The sequence below is a fragment of the Phasianus colchicus genome, chromosome 1 (assembly GCF_987193195.1).
Source record: "Phasianus colchicus chromosome 1, bPhaCol1.hap1.1, whole genome shotgun sequence".
Lineage (NCBI taxonomy): Eukaryota > Metazoa > Chordata > Aves > Galliformes > Phasianidae > Phasianus > Phasianus colchicus.
Genome location: NC_143436.1, coordinates 155,456,014 through 155,476,024, shown reverse-complemented (window position 1 = coordinate 155,476,024; position 20,011 = coordinate 155,456,014). Strand labels below are relative to the sequence as shown.

At 38.8% G+C, this 20,011-nt stretch overlaps 1 protein-coding gene across 14 annotated transcripts in view; it reads right to left on the bottom strand.

Moving 5' to 3' along the window:
- The window catches only part of MYCBP2 (MYC binding protein 2), a 202,017-nt gene that overhangs the window by 140,393 nt on the left and 41,613 nt on the right, over positions 1 to 20,011 (bottom strand). For all 14 annotated transcript variants that reach the window (XM_090130532.1, XM_090130523.1, XM_090130483.1 and 11 more), the window contains exons 5-15: positions 19,619 to 19,815; positions 19,161 to 19,403; positions 18,842 to 18,913; positions 15,012 to 15,108; positions 9,629 to 9,702; positions 8,345 to 8,483; positions 7,525 to 7,601; positions 6,800 to 7,004; positions 3,146 to 3,310; positions 2,286 to 2,444; positions 1,303 to 1,507 (exon numbers count right to left, since the gene is read on the bottom strand). In XM_090130532.1, coding sequence (XP_089986658.1) covers positions 1,303 to 1,507; positions 2,286 to 2,444; positions 3,146 to 3,310; positions 6,800 to 7,004; positions 7,525 to 7,601; positions 8,345 to 8,483; positions 9,629 to 9,702; positions 15,012 to 15,108; positions 18,842 to 18,913; positions 19,161 to 19,403; positions 19,619 to 19,815 — 1,633 coding nt within the window. The remainder of the gene's footprint in view (positions 1 to 1,302; positions 1,508 to 2,285; positions 2,445 to 3,145; positions 3,311 to 6,799; positions 7,005 to 7,524; positions 7,602 to 8,344; positions 8,484 to 9,628; positions 9,703 to 15,011; positions 15,109 to 18,841; positions 18,914 to 19,160; positions 19,404 to 19,618; positions 19,816 to 20,011) is intronic.

The window sequence follows — 20,011 nt, the reverse complement described above, 5'->3', positions numbered from 1 at the left end:
AGCCTGAATCCCTCTGGCGCAGCTTTGTTCTCTCACATTCTATCATTGGTTACCACAGAGCAGAGCTTGGCTCTCTGCTCAGGGAGTTGTAGAGAGTAGTGAGGTCGCCTCTTGGCCTCATCTTCTCCAAAATGGACAGTCCAAGTGTTCTCAGCCTCTCCCCACAGGACGTGCTTTCCAGACCACAGCTTTGTTGCTCTCCTCTTGACACACTCAAATATCTTCACATCCTTTTTATACTGTGCCCAGATCTGTACACAATATTCAAACTGAGGCCACAATAATGCTAAGTACAACAGGAGAAATATCTCTTCTGACCACCTGGCTATGAGTTTTGCCTTCTTGGATGCTCAGGCATGCAGTTAGCTCAGACTGGGCCTGCAGTCAGCACCCCAAGGACCTTTCTGGAAGACTACTATCTAATCACTCTTCTCCCAGTCTGCCCCTGTGTCTGGCAATATCCTGTCCCAGGTGCAGTATCCAGAATTTACTTTTGTTGAATTTCATATCATTGTTGATTTTCCAATGCTCCACTTTATGTAGGTCTTTCTAAATCCTCCATAGAATCAACAGAACTTTCCCATTTTGTATCATCAGCAAACATGCTAGGGATGCAACCAAACTCCTGCATCCAAAATCACTGATAGAATGTTGAATAGAACTGGACAGAGAACTGAGCCCTGTGGAACACTGCTGGTGACTAGCTGTCAACCAGATGAAGCCTCATTCACTAAAAACCTCTGAGCTTTGCAGTTCAGCCAGTTCACCACTAAGTGTAACATGAACCTATTAAACTCCAACTATCCAAAAAGATGCTACAAGGGACTGTTATCAAAAGCCTTACTAAAATCTAGAAAGGTTATGTTCACTGCCTACCCTTCAATCACTAAGCCACTGACTTTATTATAGAAGATCAAATTACTAATACAGGCCTTTCCCTTCATGAATTCATATTGACTGTGCCTGATAATAACTCTGTTCTATAAATGCCATTCAAGAGACATGTCTGTCACAAGACAGACAATGTTACTGCCCATATTCAACAGCTTTTAGTAAAACAAAATATATCCTACAGGATATAAAAAATGCATTTAGAATTAAATAACATGTAACCACTACAAGATATTTACAAATTAAGTTTTGTAAATTTGTATGTGGTTTCTAATTTTGAACGCACATACCCATCTTCAGATATAATGTTATATTAGATTTAAATTTAAGAATACATCAGTTTAGTTTAAATTCAATACAATTTGCCTGTTCAACCATCTATACTGAGTATATTTCCATATATTTGCTCACCCTCCAGGAACTCTGTCAGGACGGCCACTACTAACACAGCTAGCTCCATAGCCTGTGCAGTCTCCACAAACAGTGCACACCATGCACTGCTCCAGCTTCCATTTATGCATGCCTGGAGGGCACATCATGGATTTCTCATCTTTTTCATCCAGTTCCTCTTCTAAATCTTCATCCATTGCTGTTGCCATGTTCTCAACTCCAAAGCCTAACAAAGACAGTGAAACAAGAAAGAGCTGTTTTCTGAGCTTAATAGTGGCTAATGAAGAAAATTTGAAGAACACTCACAAATCAGATTTTAAAAGGAATGATTAGCAATGCCTGATTCACATTCATATTTGGCACAACTAAATTTCTGAAATCTATCCAAACTTGGGCTGGAGCTGATATTTAGGCTTCACAACTAAAACGGAAATTAAACATTTTTATTCTGTATACAAGTAACAGGTCATTTACTTGTCATTTATAAAATATTCCAATTCTGCAAAGGTGAAGGACAAATTTTTCATATCTGCATTTTGGAGTAAGTGATATATTCAAATGAATGCAGAAAGATGTAGACTTGAATCCATGCACTGTTTATGTAAACAAAGCAGACACTAGATGAAATGTGAATGATGGTTGAACTTTTTTTTGTTACTAGGACAAATGCACATAGTAAGACAAAGAGTCATAAGATCTTGTTTTATTAATTTGTTTTAAAGAAAAGCTTTTTCACCAGTAAAACAGAAGTAATTATTTTACACTGCTAAGTTTACTAGTACATGCAAAATGCCAAATGCCCAAGAGATGAAGTAAAAACATTCACACATGCTTGGTTTTTTTTGTTGGTGGTGGCGGGTTTTTTGTGTGTTTTTGGTTTTTTTGAAAGCATACTGTATTAAACTTAGATTCAGAACTACAGTTAGATAAAATACTTTTAGTTATGTTTTTGCTTGTAATATTTTTCAGCACACAAAACAAAAGGAAAAACCTAGGTTCCTTACCTTTTCCTCCTTGGCTCATGGAGCCCGTGTCTCGTCCACATTGTCCTTTATTATTTACACCAAATGTCCAAACTTCTCCATTCTTCATTAGCACACAGGTGTGAGCTTTCCCCATGGCTACTTGAGTCACAAAATGGCCTTTCAAATCTGTTACCAAACCTATATGACATAGATCAGCTGAGTGGTAGATTGTACTTTTTACCTGAGATGAAAACTTCCATAATATAACATAATTGCTAATGAACACTGACAATTTATAAATTAATGGTAAGACAAGAAGAATAACTGATAGACAAAACAAGTGCTAGGGTAAGAAGTGAAAAGAGAATTAGCCCTTGATCGCATGTCCTGCAAAAAGAGAAAAGTCAAAAACAATTCATGAAAACAATTCTAAAAGAGTCATAATAATCACACTGAATTTTATTTCTTTAGAAAATTATTTAAATTTGTATGTACTGGATCACAAGCAAATTTCTCTGCAGAGTTGTGAGTAAAGAAATTTGTAAGGCCTGGTTTCCTGCATGCTTTGTTCAGAATATGTCTCATTTCTGACTTTCCTGTGTCGCTGTCTAATGTGCAACTAATACACATATACAACTAATACTTTAAATATACAACTAATGTATTTTTTTTCCCTTTGTGCAAGCAAATTCTCCAGTGCTGCTATATACATATTTTTATGTAACTTAAGGAAACTGTCTTGTCTTTCTATTCTTCTGTCATACCTGGCTGAATCAGCAGAAATTCAGAAGTCTATTAGGAGAGTAAGAAATACAAACATAATTTCCACAGGCTGAAGCTTTCCAGACTAATTTAAATTACTCTATTTGAGAAATTGCTTAAAACAAGTATTAGCTTACTTGTACTATCAGAGTAAATGGCATCTTTTCCAAACATGTAGAGTTCTCCATCTTTTGAAATTACAGAACTGCTTCCATTATTGCAAGCTGTAGATATCACAATCTTTCCTTCCATTTTGATTATTTTTTTAGGCTTATACGGTTTTGACTGTCGTCTGCTTTTTGCTTTAAATAAATAAATCACATGTTATTCCACAAAAAAATTTTGAGGACACAACAGCATTTGTTTTATAACTATTAACTTAAAAAAATAATAAAAGTGTTGATTGTTTGCACTCTATCCTTAAACAAAACAGTAAAAACACAGCTAAAGAACAGAATAAACAACTAATAGCTATTACTGTGTGCCCAGGTGTCCCGGGCTGTCAATTTGCATCCAAATCAGACAACTGTAACCTTTAAATGCTGAGTTACCAACTATCTACAGAAAGCAGGCACATAGACTCTGCAGACAGAAACACAATTACCTTGCCCAGCTTTAAAGAAATTAGAAAAAATTATAAAGTTTGTGCATTTCATTCTAATCCAACTCAGAGGGTGATAGAGAACCAGATTAGTATAAACAGAGTTGAACTTTTAAAAGAATTGAGAGAGACCTTGATCAAGATCCTGATCTTATACTCTAGTACGAAGATCTAATGCTAAGACCCACTTCAACTTCCTTAATGTAAAGAAAAACAGCATCAGGAATTTACTCCAAAGTACTTAACTACTGTTTCATCTGAAATTGAATCTTAATTTAATATATAAGAAAAAGATACAATTAAATTATATTACAGATAACTTCCAAATAACTGCTCGAAGAAATCTTGAAATTTCTGCTTGTACTTTTTTTTTTTTTTTTTTTCCTGAAGTATTCTTGCCTAAGATGATTAGATCTCTTAAATTTACTCTTACTTCACTGAAGAAGTATGATTTTGTCCCACATTTTTTTCAGCAGGTTTGCATTTAGGACTCTTCAAGTTTACTGTGAATTATAATAAGTTTGACATCCATGGACTTTCATCCAAAAGCAATACAACTAACATCCTCTACTCCGAGCACATTAATGGGATAAATTTCAAACTCAACAACATTTACGGTTAAATGTTGGGAGCGTTATTATAAGGAAATACATAAGGGAAGCGTTATTGAAACACAATATCCAATTTTTCCTTGAAAGTGTAAAAGGACTCCTCAGTGCAGGAGAGACATAAGCCTATTAGAGCACGTCCAGAGGAGAGCCACAAAAATGATCTAAGGGATTGAACACTTCTCCTACAAGGACAGGCTGAGAAAGCTGGGGCTGTCCAGCCTGGAGAAGGGAAGGTCCGAGGTGACCTGATAGCAGCCTTTCAGTATCTAAAGGGGAGCTACAGGAAACAACGGTCTATTGTGATAGAACGAGAGGAAATAGTTTCAAGCTTTAGATTTGTGTTAGATATAAGCGAAAAGGTTTTTTTGCAATAATGGTGGTGAGGTATTGGAACAGGTTGCCCAGCAGAGATATGGTGTAAGCTCCATCCTTGAAGACATGCAAGGTCAGGCTGGATGGGGCTTTGAGCAACCTGATCTAGTGTTGGATGTCCCTGTTCATTGCAGAGGAATAACAGAATAAAAGAATCACAGAATCACCAAGGTTGGAAAAGACCTTCCAAGATCATCCAGTCCAATCATCCACCTATCACCAATAGTACTCACTAAATCATATCCCTCAACAAAATCCAAACGTTCCTTGAACACCTCCAGGGTCAGTGACTCCACGACCTCCCTGGGCAGCCCATTCCAGTGCCTGACCACTCTTTCAGAAAAGTAGTATTTCATAACGTCCAGCCTAAATCTCCCCTGGCACAGCGTGAAGCCATTTCCCTCTAGTTCTATCACCAGTGACAGGAGAGAAGAGGCCTACCCCCAGCTCGCTATAACCTCCCTTCAGGTAGTTAACAGAGAGCAATAAGGTCTCCCCTGAGCCTCCTCTTCTCCAGACTGAAAAATCCCAGCTCCTTCAGCCATTCCTCATAAGGCCTCTGCTCCAGACTCCTCACCAGCTTTGTCGCCCTTCTTTGAACCCATTCCAGGGCCTCAATGTCTTTCTTGCAGTGAGGGGCCCAAAACTGGACACAGTACTCGAGGTGCGGCCTCACCAGTGCTGAGTACAGGGGGACAATCACTTCCCTGTTCCTGCTGGCAACACCATTCCTGGTGCAAGCCAGGATGCCATTGGCCTTCTTGGCCACCTGGCACGCTGCTGGCTCATGTTCAGCCCAGTATCAGTCAATACCCCCAGGTCCATTTCCTCTATGCAGTCTTCCAGCCACTCCGCCCCAAGCCTGTAGCGTTGCCTGGGGTTGTTGCGGCCATAGTGCAGGACCCAGCATTTGTTGAACTTCATCCCATTGGCTTCAGCCCAGATATCCAGCCTGTCCAGATCCCTCTGCAGGGCCTCACTACCCCCAGGCAGATTGACACTTCCAGACAACTTGGTGTCATCCGCAAACTTACTGAGGGTGCACTCAGTGCCCTCATCCAGGTCATCAATAAAGATATTGAAGAGGACAGGCCCCAGCATGACCCCTGGGAACACCACTCATGACCTGTCGCCAGCTGTATTTAGCTCCGTTCACTACCACTCTCTGGGCCCGGCCTTCCAGCCAGTTCCTTATCCAGCCAAGAGTGTACCTATCAAGCCACGGGCTGCCAGCTTTTGCAGGACAATATTGTGGAAGACAATGTCAAAGGCCTTGCTGAAGTCTAGGTAGACTACATCAACAGCCTTTCCCTTGTCTACCAGACAGGTCACTAGATTATAGAAGGAGATCAGGTTGGTCAAGCAGGACCTGCCCTTTGTGAACCCATGCTGGCTAGGCCTGATCACCCGGTTGTCCCGCACATGCCGCGTGATCTCCCTCAAGACAATCTGCTCCATAACCTTCCCTGGCACCGAGGTTAGGCTAACAGGCCTGTAATTCCCCAGATCCTCCTTACAACCCTTCCTGTAGACGGGAGTCACATTGGCAAGCCTCCAGTCTTCTGGGACCTCACCAGTCAACAAGGAGCACTGATAAATAATGGCAAGTGGCTCGGCTGTCACCTCTGCCAGTTCCCTCAGCACTCTCGGGTGAATCCCATCTGGCCCCATGGACTTATGACCGTCCAGTAGGTTTCTGACTGCATCCTCCCAAATTGCAGGGGATTCTGTCCGCACCCCAGTCAAGACTACGAGGTCAGAGAGCGGAGTCCCCTGAGGATACCTGGTCTGACCTTTGCTGTTTGCGAACAGCAGGTCTACCGGGGCAGCTCCTCCTGTTGGCTCTCTCACCAGCTGCATCAGAAAGTTATCCTCCATACACTCCAGAAACCTCCTAGACTGCGTCATCTGCACTGTGTTGTACTACTTGACTAGTTGGACTAGATTACCTTTAAAGGACTCTTCCAACTCAAATGATTCTATGATTCACAATATCAACTTTTGTGCTCACACCTTTGATCTTTTTCGTATGTCGTAATTACTTTGATAGGAACACTTTTTTGAATGGTGTATTAATCACTTATCTATTACATAACTCCTACCAACATGCTTCCATGTTCTTGGAAAGTATCAACAACATCCCTATGAAATGAAAAAGTGATTAGAAGGCTTTTACCATCCACTAGTCAAGAAAACATTGCACATACTTGATTCACCATCCTCTCCTTTACTAGCAGAACCTGTGAAGAATATACTTCCATCATCCGCAACAAGTAAGGCATGTGAACCATCGTGTCCAACAGAGAACTGAATAATCTTTGGAGATTTTGTGATGGGTAGTTCAACCCATTTTCCTGCTGAAGGACCACCTTGTTTGATTCCAAGGCTCTGATATTTACCAGTATAATAAATCTAGGAGAAAATGGTATATCATTTTCAGTTATGCCACAATACTTCACTGTACATCATTTTTTAAGCTGCACTGTTTTAAAAGCCTGACATTTCAAAATGTACAGAACCTATCCTGATATTCTAGACATATGAAATTTTGTTTAATGGAGGAAGCATTCTGATCAGATTTTACTTCCTTTAAAGTGTGCTATCTACTGTACTGTAGTTATTTTTCATATTTGTTTGATTTGATAACTTAGGTACAGAAAAAGAAGATGCTTAATAAGTCTTTTTAAAGCTTATTTTCAACAAAGTGAGTACATGAACAGTAATATAACACACTATTTCACTTGAACAAATATAAAACCAGTGATATGAACAAAAAAAGCTTCCACTAGAACTATGCCACTCAACAGTAGAATGAGTGTATTAACCTCTGAGAACACTTACAGACTAGACATCTTTCACTAGGTCTTATTATTAGGTCATGCTTAAACAGCCAACTTAAACAGATGAAAACCAAGAAGTACATTTTTAGTACCTTTCCACTAGCAGTTTTCATAAGTGCAAACTCTCTTCCAGCACCAAGGACAGCTGATTCCTCATCAAACCCTGTACCTGTGTAAGGAAGGAACTGTTAGCCAGTTTTACCAAGCAGTTTCACAGACTAGTTTATGGACCTAACTCCAACAGGAAGTGTTTGTCAAAACAAAGGTTCTAAACAAAGTTACAATAGAAACAAACTTTTGCTGCCACAACAAGGCTTACTGGGCTAGATGTAATAGAGCTGTCCAAAGAGGAAAAAAGCACTAGCATAAGAGCAACTGCACCTGGTCAGACAAAAGGTCCATATGGCCAAATATTCTTTTGTTTTGACAGCTGAATTAGCAAAAGAGCTAAGCAAATGTCAAGTAATTTCTCTGAAGTACCTTCTTAGACACCAGGAGTTCTGCATCTCAAAAATTCTGATAGCGATTTGGTTTCCAGATATGTTAGTATCTTTGCATTTGTTCCAATGAATCCAGACTGCAGTCCTTATAAATTCTGTAAATTTTGACCCAGAGCAAGGAATTCTGTAGCTTAACTATATGTTATATGAGCCCTATGATCAACTCTAAGCTTCAAATAGTGTTATACATATTATAAACTAAATAATGGAAAATTGCAGATAGCACTGCAGACAAAAACACTGTGGTTCAAAATGTGTGTTTAAGCTGCTTCAAAGATTTATGCTTCTCTTCATTTATAATGGAGTTATATTTTCCTTCACATAATGAAGGCAAACAAAGGGAACGGGCAGGGTTTCAGTATTCCTATTTTAATTATTAGCTTATAATTAAACTTCAAAGAAAAGAACTTACTGATAATGTGCAAGTCTTTCTCCAGATCAAACAATGAGATGCCACAGGCATGTAAGCATTTTCTTGCAAGCTTAAGCTGCAGTTCTTGTTGCAGCACTGGCTCAGTACTTGTTGCAAATATTCGCACTACAAAGCCATCCTGCAATAAATAAAATATCCACTTTACATTGAATAATAAATATGGTGATTTACTTTTCAGAGCCTAAGTCCATCAGTATAAAACTGTATCAGATTCAGTTATCAGAAGATACACAGATAAAGTAACAGCTAGTACAGAAGGAAAAAAAAAGGAAAGGCAAACAGCATGAGCTGAAGAGAAGTATCTGACATGGTAAAATATTTGAATTTACTATGAAAATAGTGATTTGCTACAGAAATAATTAGTTCTGAACCTTATCAAAGAAATTCTGCTTTTACAACTATGCACATGTATATTCACACATCTTTTAAGCCCTCAGCTTCTCCTGATTTACAACTCAAATTTATAGTTGCAGTTTTAAGGGAGACTACTTACTTTTTCAAATAGTATCTAAAAAAAGTTTTGTGAGTTTTCTGTAAAACAACAACAACAAATAACAAGCAGAAAGGAAATATGTTAAACTGGTCATGTTACAAACAAACAAACAAGCTGTTTTAACAGGAGAACTGGCAATAATGGGTTTTCCTTATAAGGTCATGATCCGTATCTCTTGTCTACCGTTCCCCATTCGTATTACAGCCCCAGGTAAAATCAGTGACTGGTCCAGAATTACTCATGTAATAACTACCTGATACACAAAACATACAAAACCTAAAACTGATTTGCCCCTCACATAAGCACATATTTGGGTTCGCACAGCTTCGGCCAACAGTCAATTTTCATTTAAAATAGTATCTTTGCTACTTCTTCTATTAAATTTGTGTGAAATTCTCCAACAACTACAAAAGCAATTAAAGAAAATGAATTTAAAAGAAAAATTGCACTGAGCAGCTTATCCCACAGTGCCCCAGTAGAATACGTTAAAAAGATATTATTCCATGTGTGAGTTTTTTTCCCAAAAACAGCAATTTAGTTGTTGTTAAAACTTATTTGAAAAATCACATTCCATCTCAAATCAAAACTGTGCGAATATAAAAAACATAAATGGCAGCTTCTCGTGAATTTTAGCTACATAGATTTATTCCTTAGTTGAGTTAGCCAAGCAAAAGACAAATATTAAACAAAGAGGAAATTGTGTACATGTTATAAAATAAAGGAATATTGTGAGAAGTAAAAATCATTTGCCCATTGTATGTAACACTTACATCTCTAGATGCTGCTATTTGATTAACATACTCTCCATCAGTGAAGAGAATATTCTGCCCTTCAGTATGACAATCTGTGAAAGATGAATTGCATTGCATTAGTTAGTATTAACTTACAGACACTGTACTCTCCTTCTGTCTAATTCTCTTACTATAACTTAAATACAAGAATTTTAGTTTGTACAGAGAGAAATCATACTGCTCAGACAAGGTTTTATTTTATACAAAGATCTCCTCTCTTTAACCTCTATATTAAATATATTACTCTTTTGTCTTTTTACAAGTTACTGCAGTTCTTTCCATTGTGTGAAATGTAAGGGTTTCCCTAATATTTAACTTCAGAAGATCCTAATTTTACATTTAAGGAAAAATCTAAATTTTTATAACAGAGCTGCATTTCAATCTTGCTGAGCATTGGTCTTTCATTAGTCATTCCCATGCTCCAAAGGCTTTTTTTTTAAAGTATGAATCTTTATCTTTAAGAAAAATTTACTCAGACCAACATATGGAACCTACTGAAAGAAATGAAACAGGGAATCAAGCTTCTCACCATTAATCTCATTTTTCTATTGTTTGTAGCTTTTGCCAAACTCTTAGCAGAAAATCTAGTGCTTTTTGAAAAACTGTAACGTATACTTTCATATAACATATATTTATTGAAAACAGTTCAGCCACTTTCAAGGAAAAAAAAATGGTAAGGAAAGAATTCTGCCCACACTAAAAGGTAAAAAAAGAAAAAGTTCACTTTCCCTACAAGTTTAAAAGTATACCCTTATATCATCTCTTCTCTTCCTGTTCTGCTGACAGATCTACCAACAAGGATAGTGTGACTGAAAGACTTGTAAGGTGTTTCCTACACTGATTACACACAGGAAAGAGACCTCTTCTAAAAATACTTTTTAACAGCTATTTTATGTTCTAACAGGAATACCATCATTGAGGGGTATCGGCTCTTTAGAAGGGATAGGAGAGGTAGAAAGGGTGGGGAAGTTGCCCTCTATGTCAAAGAGTGGATAGACAGTGAGGAGGTCCCTCTAAGAAACGGTCAGGAACAGGTTGAGACCTGTGGGTTAGAATTAGGGACGGGTCTAACAAAGGCCAGCTGGTGACAGGCGTATACTACAGGCCGGATCAAGGGGAGACTGTTGATGAGGATTTCTTGCTTCAGATGTGGAAAGCATCATGCTCATGGGCTCTCGTCCTGATGGAGGACTTCAACCATCCAGATATCTGTTGGAAAGACCACATAGCAAGCTGTAAGAGGTCCAGGAGGCTCCTGGAATCCACTGATGATACCTTTCTGGTCCAAGTATTGGACAGACCGATCAGAAGTGAAGCGTTGCTGGACCTGCTGCTCACCAATGTGGAGGAAATCATTACAGGTGTTAAGGTTGGAGGCAGCCTGGGCTGCAGTGATCATGCCCTGGTTGAGTTCGTTATCTCAAGGGATGTGGGCCTGGCAAAGAGTGGCGTCAGGACCCTGAACTTTGGAAGAGCTACCTTTAAGCTGTTCAATGGACTGTTGGCCAAGATCCTCTGGGATGCTGTCTTTAAAAACAAAGACAGGTGCGCACAAGCTCTGGAAACAAGGGCGTGTCACCTGGGAAGAATACAGGGATGCCGTCTAGGCTTGCAGACATGGGATCAGGAAAGCCAAGGTGTAGGCAGAACTGAACTTGGCGAGGGATGTGAAAAATAATAGGAAGACATTCTATAGGTACATCGGCCAAAAGAGACAGGTCAAAGCAAGTGTACCTCCTTTGGTAAATGTAAAAGGAGAACTGGCTTCAATAGACAAAGAGAAGGCTGAGGTACTGAGTGAGTTCTTTGCCTCGGTCTACACTGGCGGCCAGGATTCCAGTATTTCTAACGTCCCTGAGCCCTGCATCCTTAAACCTCTAGGTGGGAACCAGGGTGGTAAATCCCCCCCCACAGTAAGGGCAGAGCAAGTCCAAGACCACCTCAAGAGACTGAATATGTACAAGTCTATAGGGCCGGATAGCGTGCATCCCGGGGTTCTAAAGGCGCTGGCTGAGGGTGGTTACTGAGCCGCTCTCCATCACAATTGAAAAGTTGTGGCTGGCAGGTCCCGGATAACTAGAGAAAGGGTCACGTCACTCCCATTTACAAGAAAGGGAGCAAGGAGGACCCAGGGAACTACAGGCCAGTGAGTCTCACCTCTGTGTCTGAGAAGATCATGGAACAGATCCTCTTGGATAACATGCTTGATCACATGAGGAATGAGCATGTGACCTGAGACAGCCAGCACAGCTTCACAAGGGGAATGCTTAACCAATCTGGTGGCCTTCTAAGATGGAGTGATGGCATTGGTGGACAAGGGGAAGGCGACCAATGTCATTTACCTGGACTTGAGCAAGGCCTTTGACATGGTCCCCCACCACAGCTTATCTCCACATTGGAGGGATGTGGATTTGACACGTGGATCACTCGATGGATAAGAAATTGGTTGAAAGGCCACAGACAGAGGGTGGTCATCAATGCTTCTACGTCCAGGTGGAGGCCGGTAATGGGACAGGTAACGAGACCCCCCAGGGGTCTGTCTTGGGACCAGTGCTCTTTAACATCTTTATCTGTGTTCTGGGCTGCATTAAAAAATGGGTGGCCAGTAGGGGGAAGGAAGCGGCTGTCTCTCTCTACTCGGCTCTTGTAAGGCCCTATCTGGAGTACTGCGCCCAGGCCTGGGGCCCCCACTACAGGAAGGACATGGAGCTTTTGGAGCAGCTCCAGCAGAGGGTGACTAAGATGATTAGAGGGCTGGAGCACCTCTCCTATGAGGAAAGGTTGAGGGAAGTGGGCTTGTTTAGCCGGCAGAAGAGAAGGCTCTGGCGAGTCCTCATTGTAGCCTTCCAGTACTTGAAGGGAGCATATAAACAGGAGGGGGAGAGGCTGTTTACGAGGGTGTATAGTGATAGGACAAGAGGGAATGGTTTTAAACTGAGACAGTGGAGGTTTTGGTTAGATATTAGGAGGAATTTTTTCACACATAGGGTGGTGATGCACTGGAACAGGTTGCCCAAGGAGGTTGTGGATGCCCCATCCCTGGAGGTATTCAAGGCCAGGCTGGATGTGGCTCTGGGCAGCCTGGTCTAGTGGTTGGCAACCTTGCACACTGCAGTGGGTTTGAAACTAGATGATCATTATGGTCCTTTTCAATCCAGGCCATTCTATGATTCTATGATTCTTAGCTCCAAGATATTGATGTGCAATTTTAACAGTGAAAACATATAATGTATAACTTCTTCTTCAGCTGAACACAGCAACCTTTCTCTGAGGTATCTAGTAAGTGTTGCTGATTAAACAGTCAAGATGAAATCCTCTGTAAATTCAAGTCTAATTACCTAGCAAATCTCAGAATTTGGGGATTCTTGTATAGTGTTTCTATTGGTAAGACAGATTGCTAGCTCAGGGAAAGCATACAAAGTTTGGCAAAAGCATTTATTAGATGTAAGAATGTTGACACAGTCTGATATTTCCAGTTATGTTGTTAGATTTGCTGCAGCATCTGTTAGAATGGAAACACTAGCCTTTAAAAGAAACTTGTGGATTCTATCATATGAGAAAATATAAGATCATGTTTCATAGTTAACGGAATTTTTTAAGGCCACATGACTTCTAGCTACGATCGATTCCTAATCACATTTCCTAATCTCCTACTTATTTCTTTACAAATAAATGTGAATACCTTATTTAAATGTATTATGACTGGTCAGGGTATTTGAAAGAGATTAACTCCAGATGGAACTACATCTGAATAATGTATCAACTTGGAGGAAATACTTGGATTCCTATCAGCGTTCAGCTGTTAGCAGGGTAAACGCCCTCTAGTTCTATCTGGTGTGATTTTTCAAAGCTATAGAACATGCTACAAGTGATTAATATGGTTTGAGTGAGACAGTAATAAATATTTAGTTATGTATATACTCAGGTTTCCTCAGAACAGATTACATACCCTACACACCTCTGTTTCTTTCCTACTGGGGGCAAACGGAAATAACCAGAAGTGGAGACCTTTACATTTGCCCTAGCCAGAAGAACAAGGCCATATCTGTTCATAAGAAATAAGTGTGAGGTAACTGTGCATGAGTGCAGAAAGCAAGACAATAAAGTTCAAGGGCTGAAGTACAAAGGCTAGCAGTTACAAAAGCTAGCGTTCACTTCAACACTAACACAAAACACACAAAATACAATTGTGTAACAATTTTTGAGGTATTTTTGAATGGGTGTTTCCACAGTTTTATTTTGCACTGAATGATTAATATATCTTGTTTCATTTGTGTCTTTCTGAAGCATAAACAGGCTTTCTTATAGAATGACACTAGCTTCCACCGTGATTTGCAAAAGGAAGCTGACAGTTCTGAGGTAGACTTTACAGATGTTAAAGAGTTCAACCTGTCACATAGCAGGGGGTTAAAACTAGATGATCATTGTGGTCCTTTTCAACCTGGGCTACTCTTTGAAACTAAGAGTCTTGCAAGATCTGCATGAAGAATGTCACTTTGATTATCAGTTGCAACACAGTTAAGGACCTCAAAAACCCTAATGGTTCAAAAATATCCTTCAGGTGAAGAAAGTGGAAGTATAGTCCTTTAAGGCAATTTGTCAGGTCCTTGAACATCTCTCACTCAAATTTCCTATGCAGCTCCAAAAAGTCTGTGTTGCATAGACTAGATTCTACATTCATCCATTCATCCTTTGTTTAAAAATTATTGGGTTTTTTGTTTGTTTGTTTGTTTGTTTGTTTTTTTAATACAAAAGATCAAAGACATTTTCTGAGTTTCCAATCAGTACTTTCTTACAGGATGCAACATAAAATTTTTCTTCTGACATATAAGAATAATCCTGTCATTTGATACTCCCATGTCCCATCTGTTTACATGGGTGGCTAACAGATGAGTTTCACCAGGAAGTCGAAACATTAGAAGCATGTTTCATCAGTGTTCTTCAGTGTCCTTCAGTTTTCGGGACCTGTTTCTGCTTTATATAAAACAAATGACTTCCCTCAGTCATGGAGGACTACCTCCATGTAAAATACACTAAAAACAAAACTGAACCTATTTGAAATGCTCAAAAGTTCAAACCAGAAACAAGTAAAAGTTCTTAGAGCAGGAATTGAGCTCTTTGTCTTTCAATTAAGATAACTACACATTCTTTAAAGAAACAATATTCTTCCTGTAGCATTTGGAGTAGATGCAAGATCTCTAAATGAAATACTGCAACTGGTCTAATGCAGAAAATCAAAGGCATAAAAAAGCAGTTTCTCTCCATTCTCAAAGTCTATCTTGATTTCTCTTCTGCTTACCTGAAAATACATAACATATAAACAGTAAACTATAACCGTCTTCTCATATCTAGAGGTTCTTACCTGGTAAAGCAACTGTACCGTCCTGCTCCAAAGTTTCAGGATTTATTCTTATGGCTGTCATACTGTGATTGTTCACATCTCTATATAATAAATAGCCCTAGAAAAAGTAAGAGTACATATTGGTATGAAAATATGCTCAAATACAAGGTATTGTCAAAAAAATAAAATATATTTTGTTTTGATATTCAACTTTTTTTTTTCAGTGGTAAAACTGTAGCATAAAAACTAAAAATTTGGCACTCTCCACACTTACTGCACACTTCAATCAGCATGCTGATAACTCACACACAGCTTCTGTAAGTGTATTAAAAGACTAGAGAATTTTTCAAAAACGTTAATTAAGTACTTTGACTCGCACTAGAGAGAGCTTTTTAAACTCTTAATGAAAAAAATTCTTTAAAGTACATGATGATTTTGGTGACAGCAGCCACAATAGAGAATTTTACATACAATGAGCTATTATATTGTTTACCTCCCAGCTCCTGGCCAAACCTACGGGAAGGGATGCATTCAGGACTAATGATTTACAGGTAGTATATCTTCATCTCTTCAAGATTATCTGTCTAGTCAGCAGTCCACATTAATGTTTGTTATATCAAATTATATTCTCTATGTTCATATGTGTATTTTTTAGTTTTCTTTCTTGTTTGTTTGCTTTTGTCTTTAAGTTTCTCAGTTACCAGCTCAGCTGGCTTCTTCTAAAAAAAAGATTTAACTATCTGAAGTTCACATTTATGTTTTTGAACTTATAACTTTGAATGAGCATATTAACACAGTCAAAAACGTTGTGTATATAATCTACTCTGACGTTAATAAAGCCTTTGATGCTGTTTCCCAAATCATTCTCCTGGAAAAATTGGCAGCTTATCATGGTTTAGACAGGTATATGCTTCACAGGTAAAAAACTAGCTGGATGGCCAGGCCCAGAGACTGGTGGTGAATGGAGTTAAATCCAGCTGGTGACCAGCTCCAGGGGTTCAGACTGTCCTGTTCAATATCTTTATTGTTGAACTCTACAAGACTGAGCGCACCTTCAGTAAGTTTGCAGATGACACCAAGTGGGAGGAAGTGTTGATCTGCTTGAGGATAGGAAGGTCCAACAGAGGGATCTGGACAGATTGGATTGATGGGCTAAGGCCAGTGGGAGGGATACAGTTCAACAAGACCAAGTGCCAGGTCCTGTGTTTTGGTCACAACTACCCCATGCAAAGCTACAAGCTTGGGGCAGAGTGGCTGGAAAGCTGTATGGAGGAAATGGACTTGTGGATGCTGGTTGACAGCCAGCTAAACATGAGCCAGCAGTGTGCCCAGGTATGCCAATTGCATCATGGCTTGTATCAGAAATAGCATAGCCAGCAGGACCAATAGACCAGGAAAGTGATCATTCCCATCTACTCAGCACTGGTGATGCCGCACCTTGAATACTGTGTTCGGTTTTGGGCCTCTCACTACAAGAAAGACATTGAAGCCCTGGAGTGCCCTTCCAAAGAAGGGCAATGAAGCTGGTGAACGGTCTGGAACACTAGTCTTATGAGGAACTGAGATTGTGTAGTCTGAAGGAGACGCGGGGGAGACCTTACCACTCTCTACAACTACCTGAAAGAAGGTCATAGAGTGGGTGGGTTCAGCCTCTTTTCCTGGGTAACTAGCAATAGGACAAGTGGTAATTGCCTCAAGTTGTACCAGGAAAGGTTCAGGTTGGGTGTTATGAAAAATTTCTTCTCTGAAAGTGTTCAGAGGCCCAGAGAATTGGAGTCATCATCCCTATAGGTGTTCAAGAAACTTGTTCATGTGGCATTTAAAGACATGGTTTAGCAGGCACAGCGTTGATGGTTGATCATTGGACTAGATGATCTTAAAGGTCTTTTCCATCATTAATGATTCTATGTTTTGCTTCACTTTAATCTTTAATTTCACTTCTTTAGACAGCTTGCATAAGCCCACAGTTCTGTATAACAAGTATAAGAGTTATTTGCATATTAGGGGCATCTGGCCACTTTGTTCTATCTTTTTAGGTCTTGCAATGTCTTAACACCTTGCAAAGGTGTTAAGGGCAGGATAGGAACACTTGGGGAAAACACATTTAGAAAAAATTTCTGCTACAAAAGCAGCTACAGGAAAAGAAAAACATTACTTAATGGCATTTATGAATATATTCATTAAATGTAACTGAGGCCAAGCAAATTAGAATCCACCTGGAGGTTTCCAGAAGCCAATTTGAATAATGACTAAATGACGATTCCGATAATGGCAGCATCATACTAAGAGATTTGACAGTGGCTTACATTTGCTTGAAGCATGACTGGTCTCAGGTGGAGATTCTACACATCTAAAAAATGGATGCATTTTACAGTCTAGTCACTAAGGCCTAGCCTCAAAATATCTTTGTTTACATATTCAGACTCCAACTACAATCACCTAACTTATAGAGACAGATAGACAGCTCTAACTCACTCTTTCTTCCTTCTAAACTATTTACATTTTTCTGGATAAATCAAGCTGAGATGAGGGAAAAAAAAAACTACGCAGACTAGGAAAAAGTGAACAGCATTAATGTAGCTAGTAAAGCTTTAATTTAAAATAATTTGCATGATTAAATAAGAAAAATCACTTAAACTTGAGCTGACCTAAGCAAGCACCTGAAAGGAAATGAGACTGAGGACACTCTTATTCATTTGAAGTAAACTTGTGCACATATACGTAACCTCCCTAACTGACTTTTAAACAACTAGCAGTGCCTTTGCTTGGGCACAGTTGCTGTGTGACTGCATAGAGCTGTATAAGCATGCAAAGAATAACATGGTAATGTATTTACAGCTATGTACAGACTGCGCAAATGTGTAATCGTTTACAGAGATACTGTATGGATCCTAATCCTTTCCAGAGTGATAAAAAAAGGCTCCTGAATGAATGCATCATCATGCGTTTGTACTGCACTGGTGTACCTTTAGATAACATATCTGTTTTACTACTAAAAAAAAAAAAATCAACACTCATATAAATATATATAAATATATACAAATATATGATATCTGTGATAATAGCAGTAATTTTTGAAGTTATGGCAAGGATATATACAGTTTCAAGCAAGGATAATGAGATCACTTGGTTAATAGTAAACACACAATAAAAATTTAGTTCAAAAACTTAGAGTTCTCTCAATGTATTTATTTTCTGAAAACACCCAGTGCTAATAACAGGATTCTGAAAACAAAACAAACAAAAAACGCACATCAAAACTATTTCTATAATGAACTGCAACAGTGTGAGAAAAGTTTCCTGATTCTCCATAAATTGACCCTAAACAAACCAAAGCATCCAAACGCAGCTAAAATTTCCTGGAGTTAAGGTCAACAATAGGTCTCCTTATGGTTTATGCACCCCTCAATCCTCAGTCAATCAAAACAATACTTTTGTATTTTCTGTAAATGTATTAAAAACAATTCATTTTTGCAAATAGCACTTATCAGCATTTCTTACAGTACTTTGTTCCAATGGAGTTTTATATCCACCAACTTAATCAATGGTGTACTTCTTAAATAATGAAGTGTGACCGCAAAATTCATAAATAAAAAATGTTAAATCATGTTTGAGAAGTGACAAGTAAGAAACAACTATGATAATAAATGCCACATTCCATTATTTCTTCCAACGAATATCTTATAGATGAATGTAATCTTCCACAATAATTTAGAAGTCAGTAACAAATAAATTAAGCCAAAGGAGCAATACAATTTCTGTGTAAGCTTATTACTTTAGGTCACGCTTTACTTAAATTACTCTGTGGAGAGTGGAGAGCATTATGTGTTACGTTTCAAGTATTCACCTACCTGAGCATAGCCTAACCAAGACTTTTTTTCCTTTCTGTTTTTGATGCGAGATGTAGAATTGTATATATGGCCCTAGAAAGCAGAAAATTCAAATTGTTAAGCAAAGCTCAGAATAACATGTATGTAAATAATCATTTATAAACTAAACAACACATTGAGAAAAGTAAACTATAACAAAATGCTGTAAAACTCACAGAAATCATCAGAAAAAAAATAGACAAATTATAGAACTGTAAACTACAAAAGATTCTCAGTAGAATTGTGTCATCTTAAAAACCTGTATTTTAGCTATCATTCACCATACAAGAAATAACATTACCCTCACTGTCCCGCTATATCCAGAGCCAATCTTGTAAAGTCCATCTTTACATAAGAGATAGAGAAAGAAACCATCACTCTGAAGTAGGCACTGGTCATCTTCATCTACAGATATTTCTTTCAATGGCCATTTGTGCATCAAGGCTGCCTTCTTTATTCCATTACTGAACCAGTCCTGGATTTGGATTTTGCCCACCAAAACTGCCTGTACACTCCGCTGAAGAGAATTTAAAATTGTTGGCACCTAAAAACAGTAAAAGAAATAGTGAAAAACCATGCCTATTTTTAAACATACTATTTTAAGTTCTATCTCCAACTCAAGAGGCAGAAAGAAATATTTACTTTTTACCTCAAAAAAAAAAAAAGCAAGAAAAAAAATGAAAAAACTGAATTTGCACATTAGATATCAGAATTCATATACACAAAATTTCCAGATATGAAGAAGTTGTAGTACACAACCTGAATAGTTTGACATGCGTGGCTGCCATTATTGGTGAGGATAGCAGAGATCGCTTGCAACGTTCTTCCTGTCTCTCCCCATGCAGCTACCAAACTGAAGAGGCACGCGCAGGAAAGTGCTGTTAAGGACTGTCCTGTACTGTCGCTCATTCCCGTGCTACGGACAGTTATCTCCAGAAGAAGCTGAAACAGGGATTCTGCAAAAAAGAACAGCAATTCAACACACACGTCACAAAACTATACTAAGCAATTTGCCAATCAACAGGAAATTAATTTGAACCTAGAAAATATATGGTATCTTTCCTCACTCATTAAGTTTATCCTTACTTTCAGAGAGAAAAGAAAGCACCCTGTTTAGGTAAGCCTAAACTAATCATCCTTAACTTGACTTTC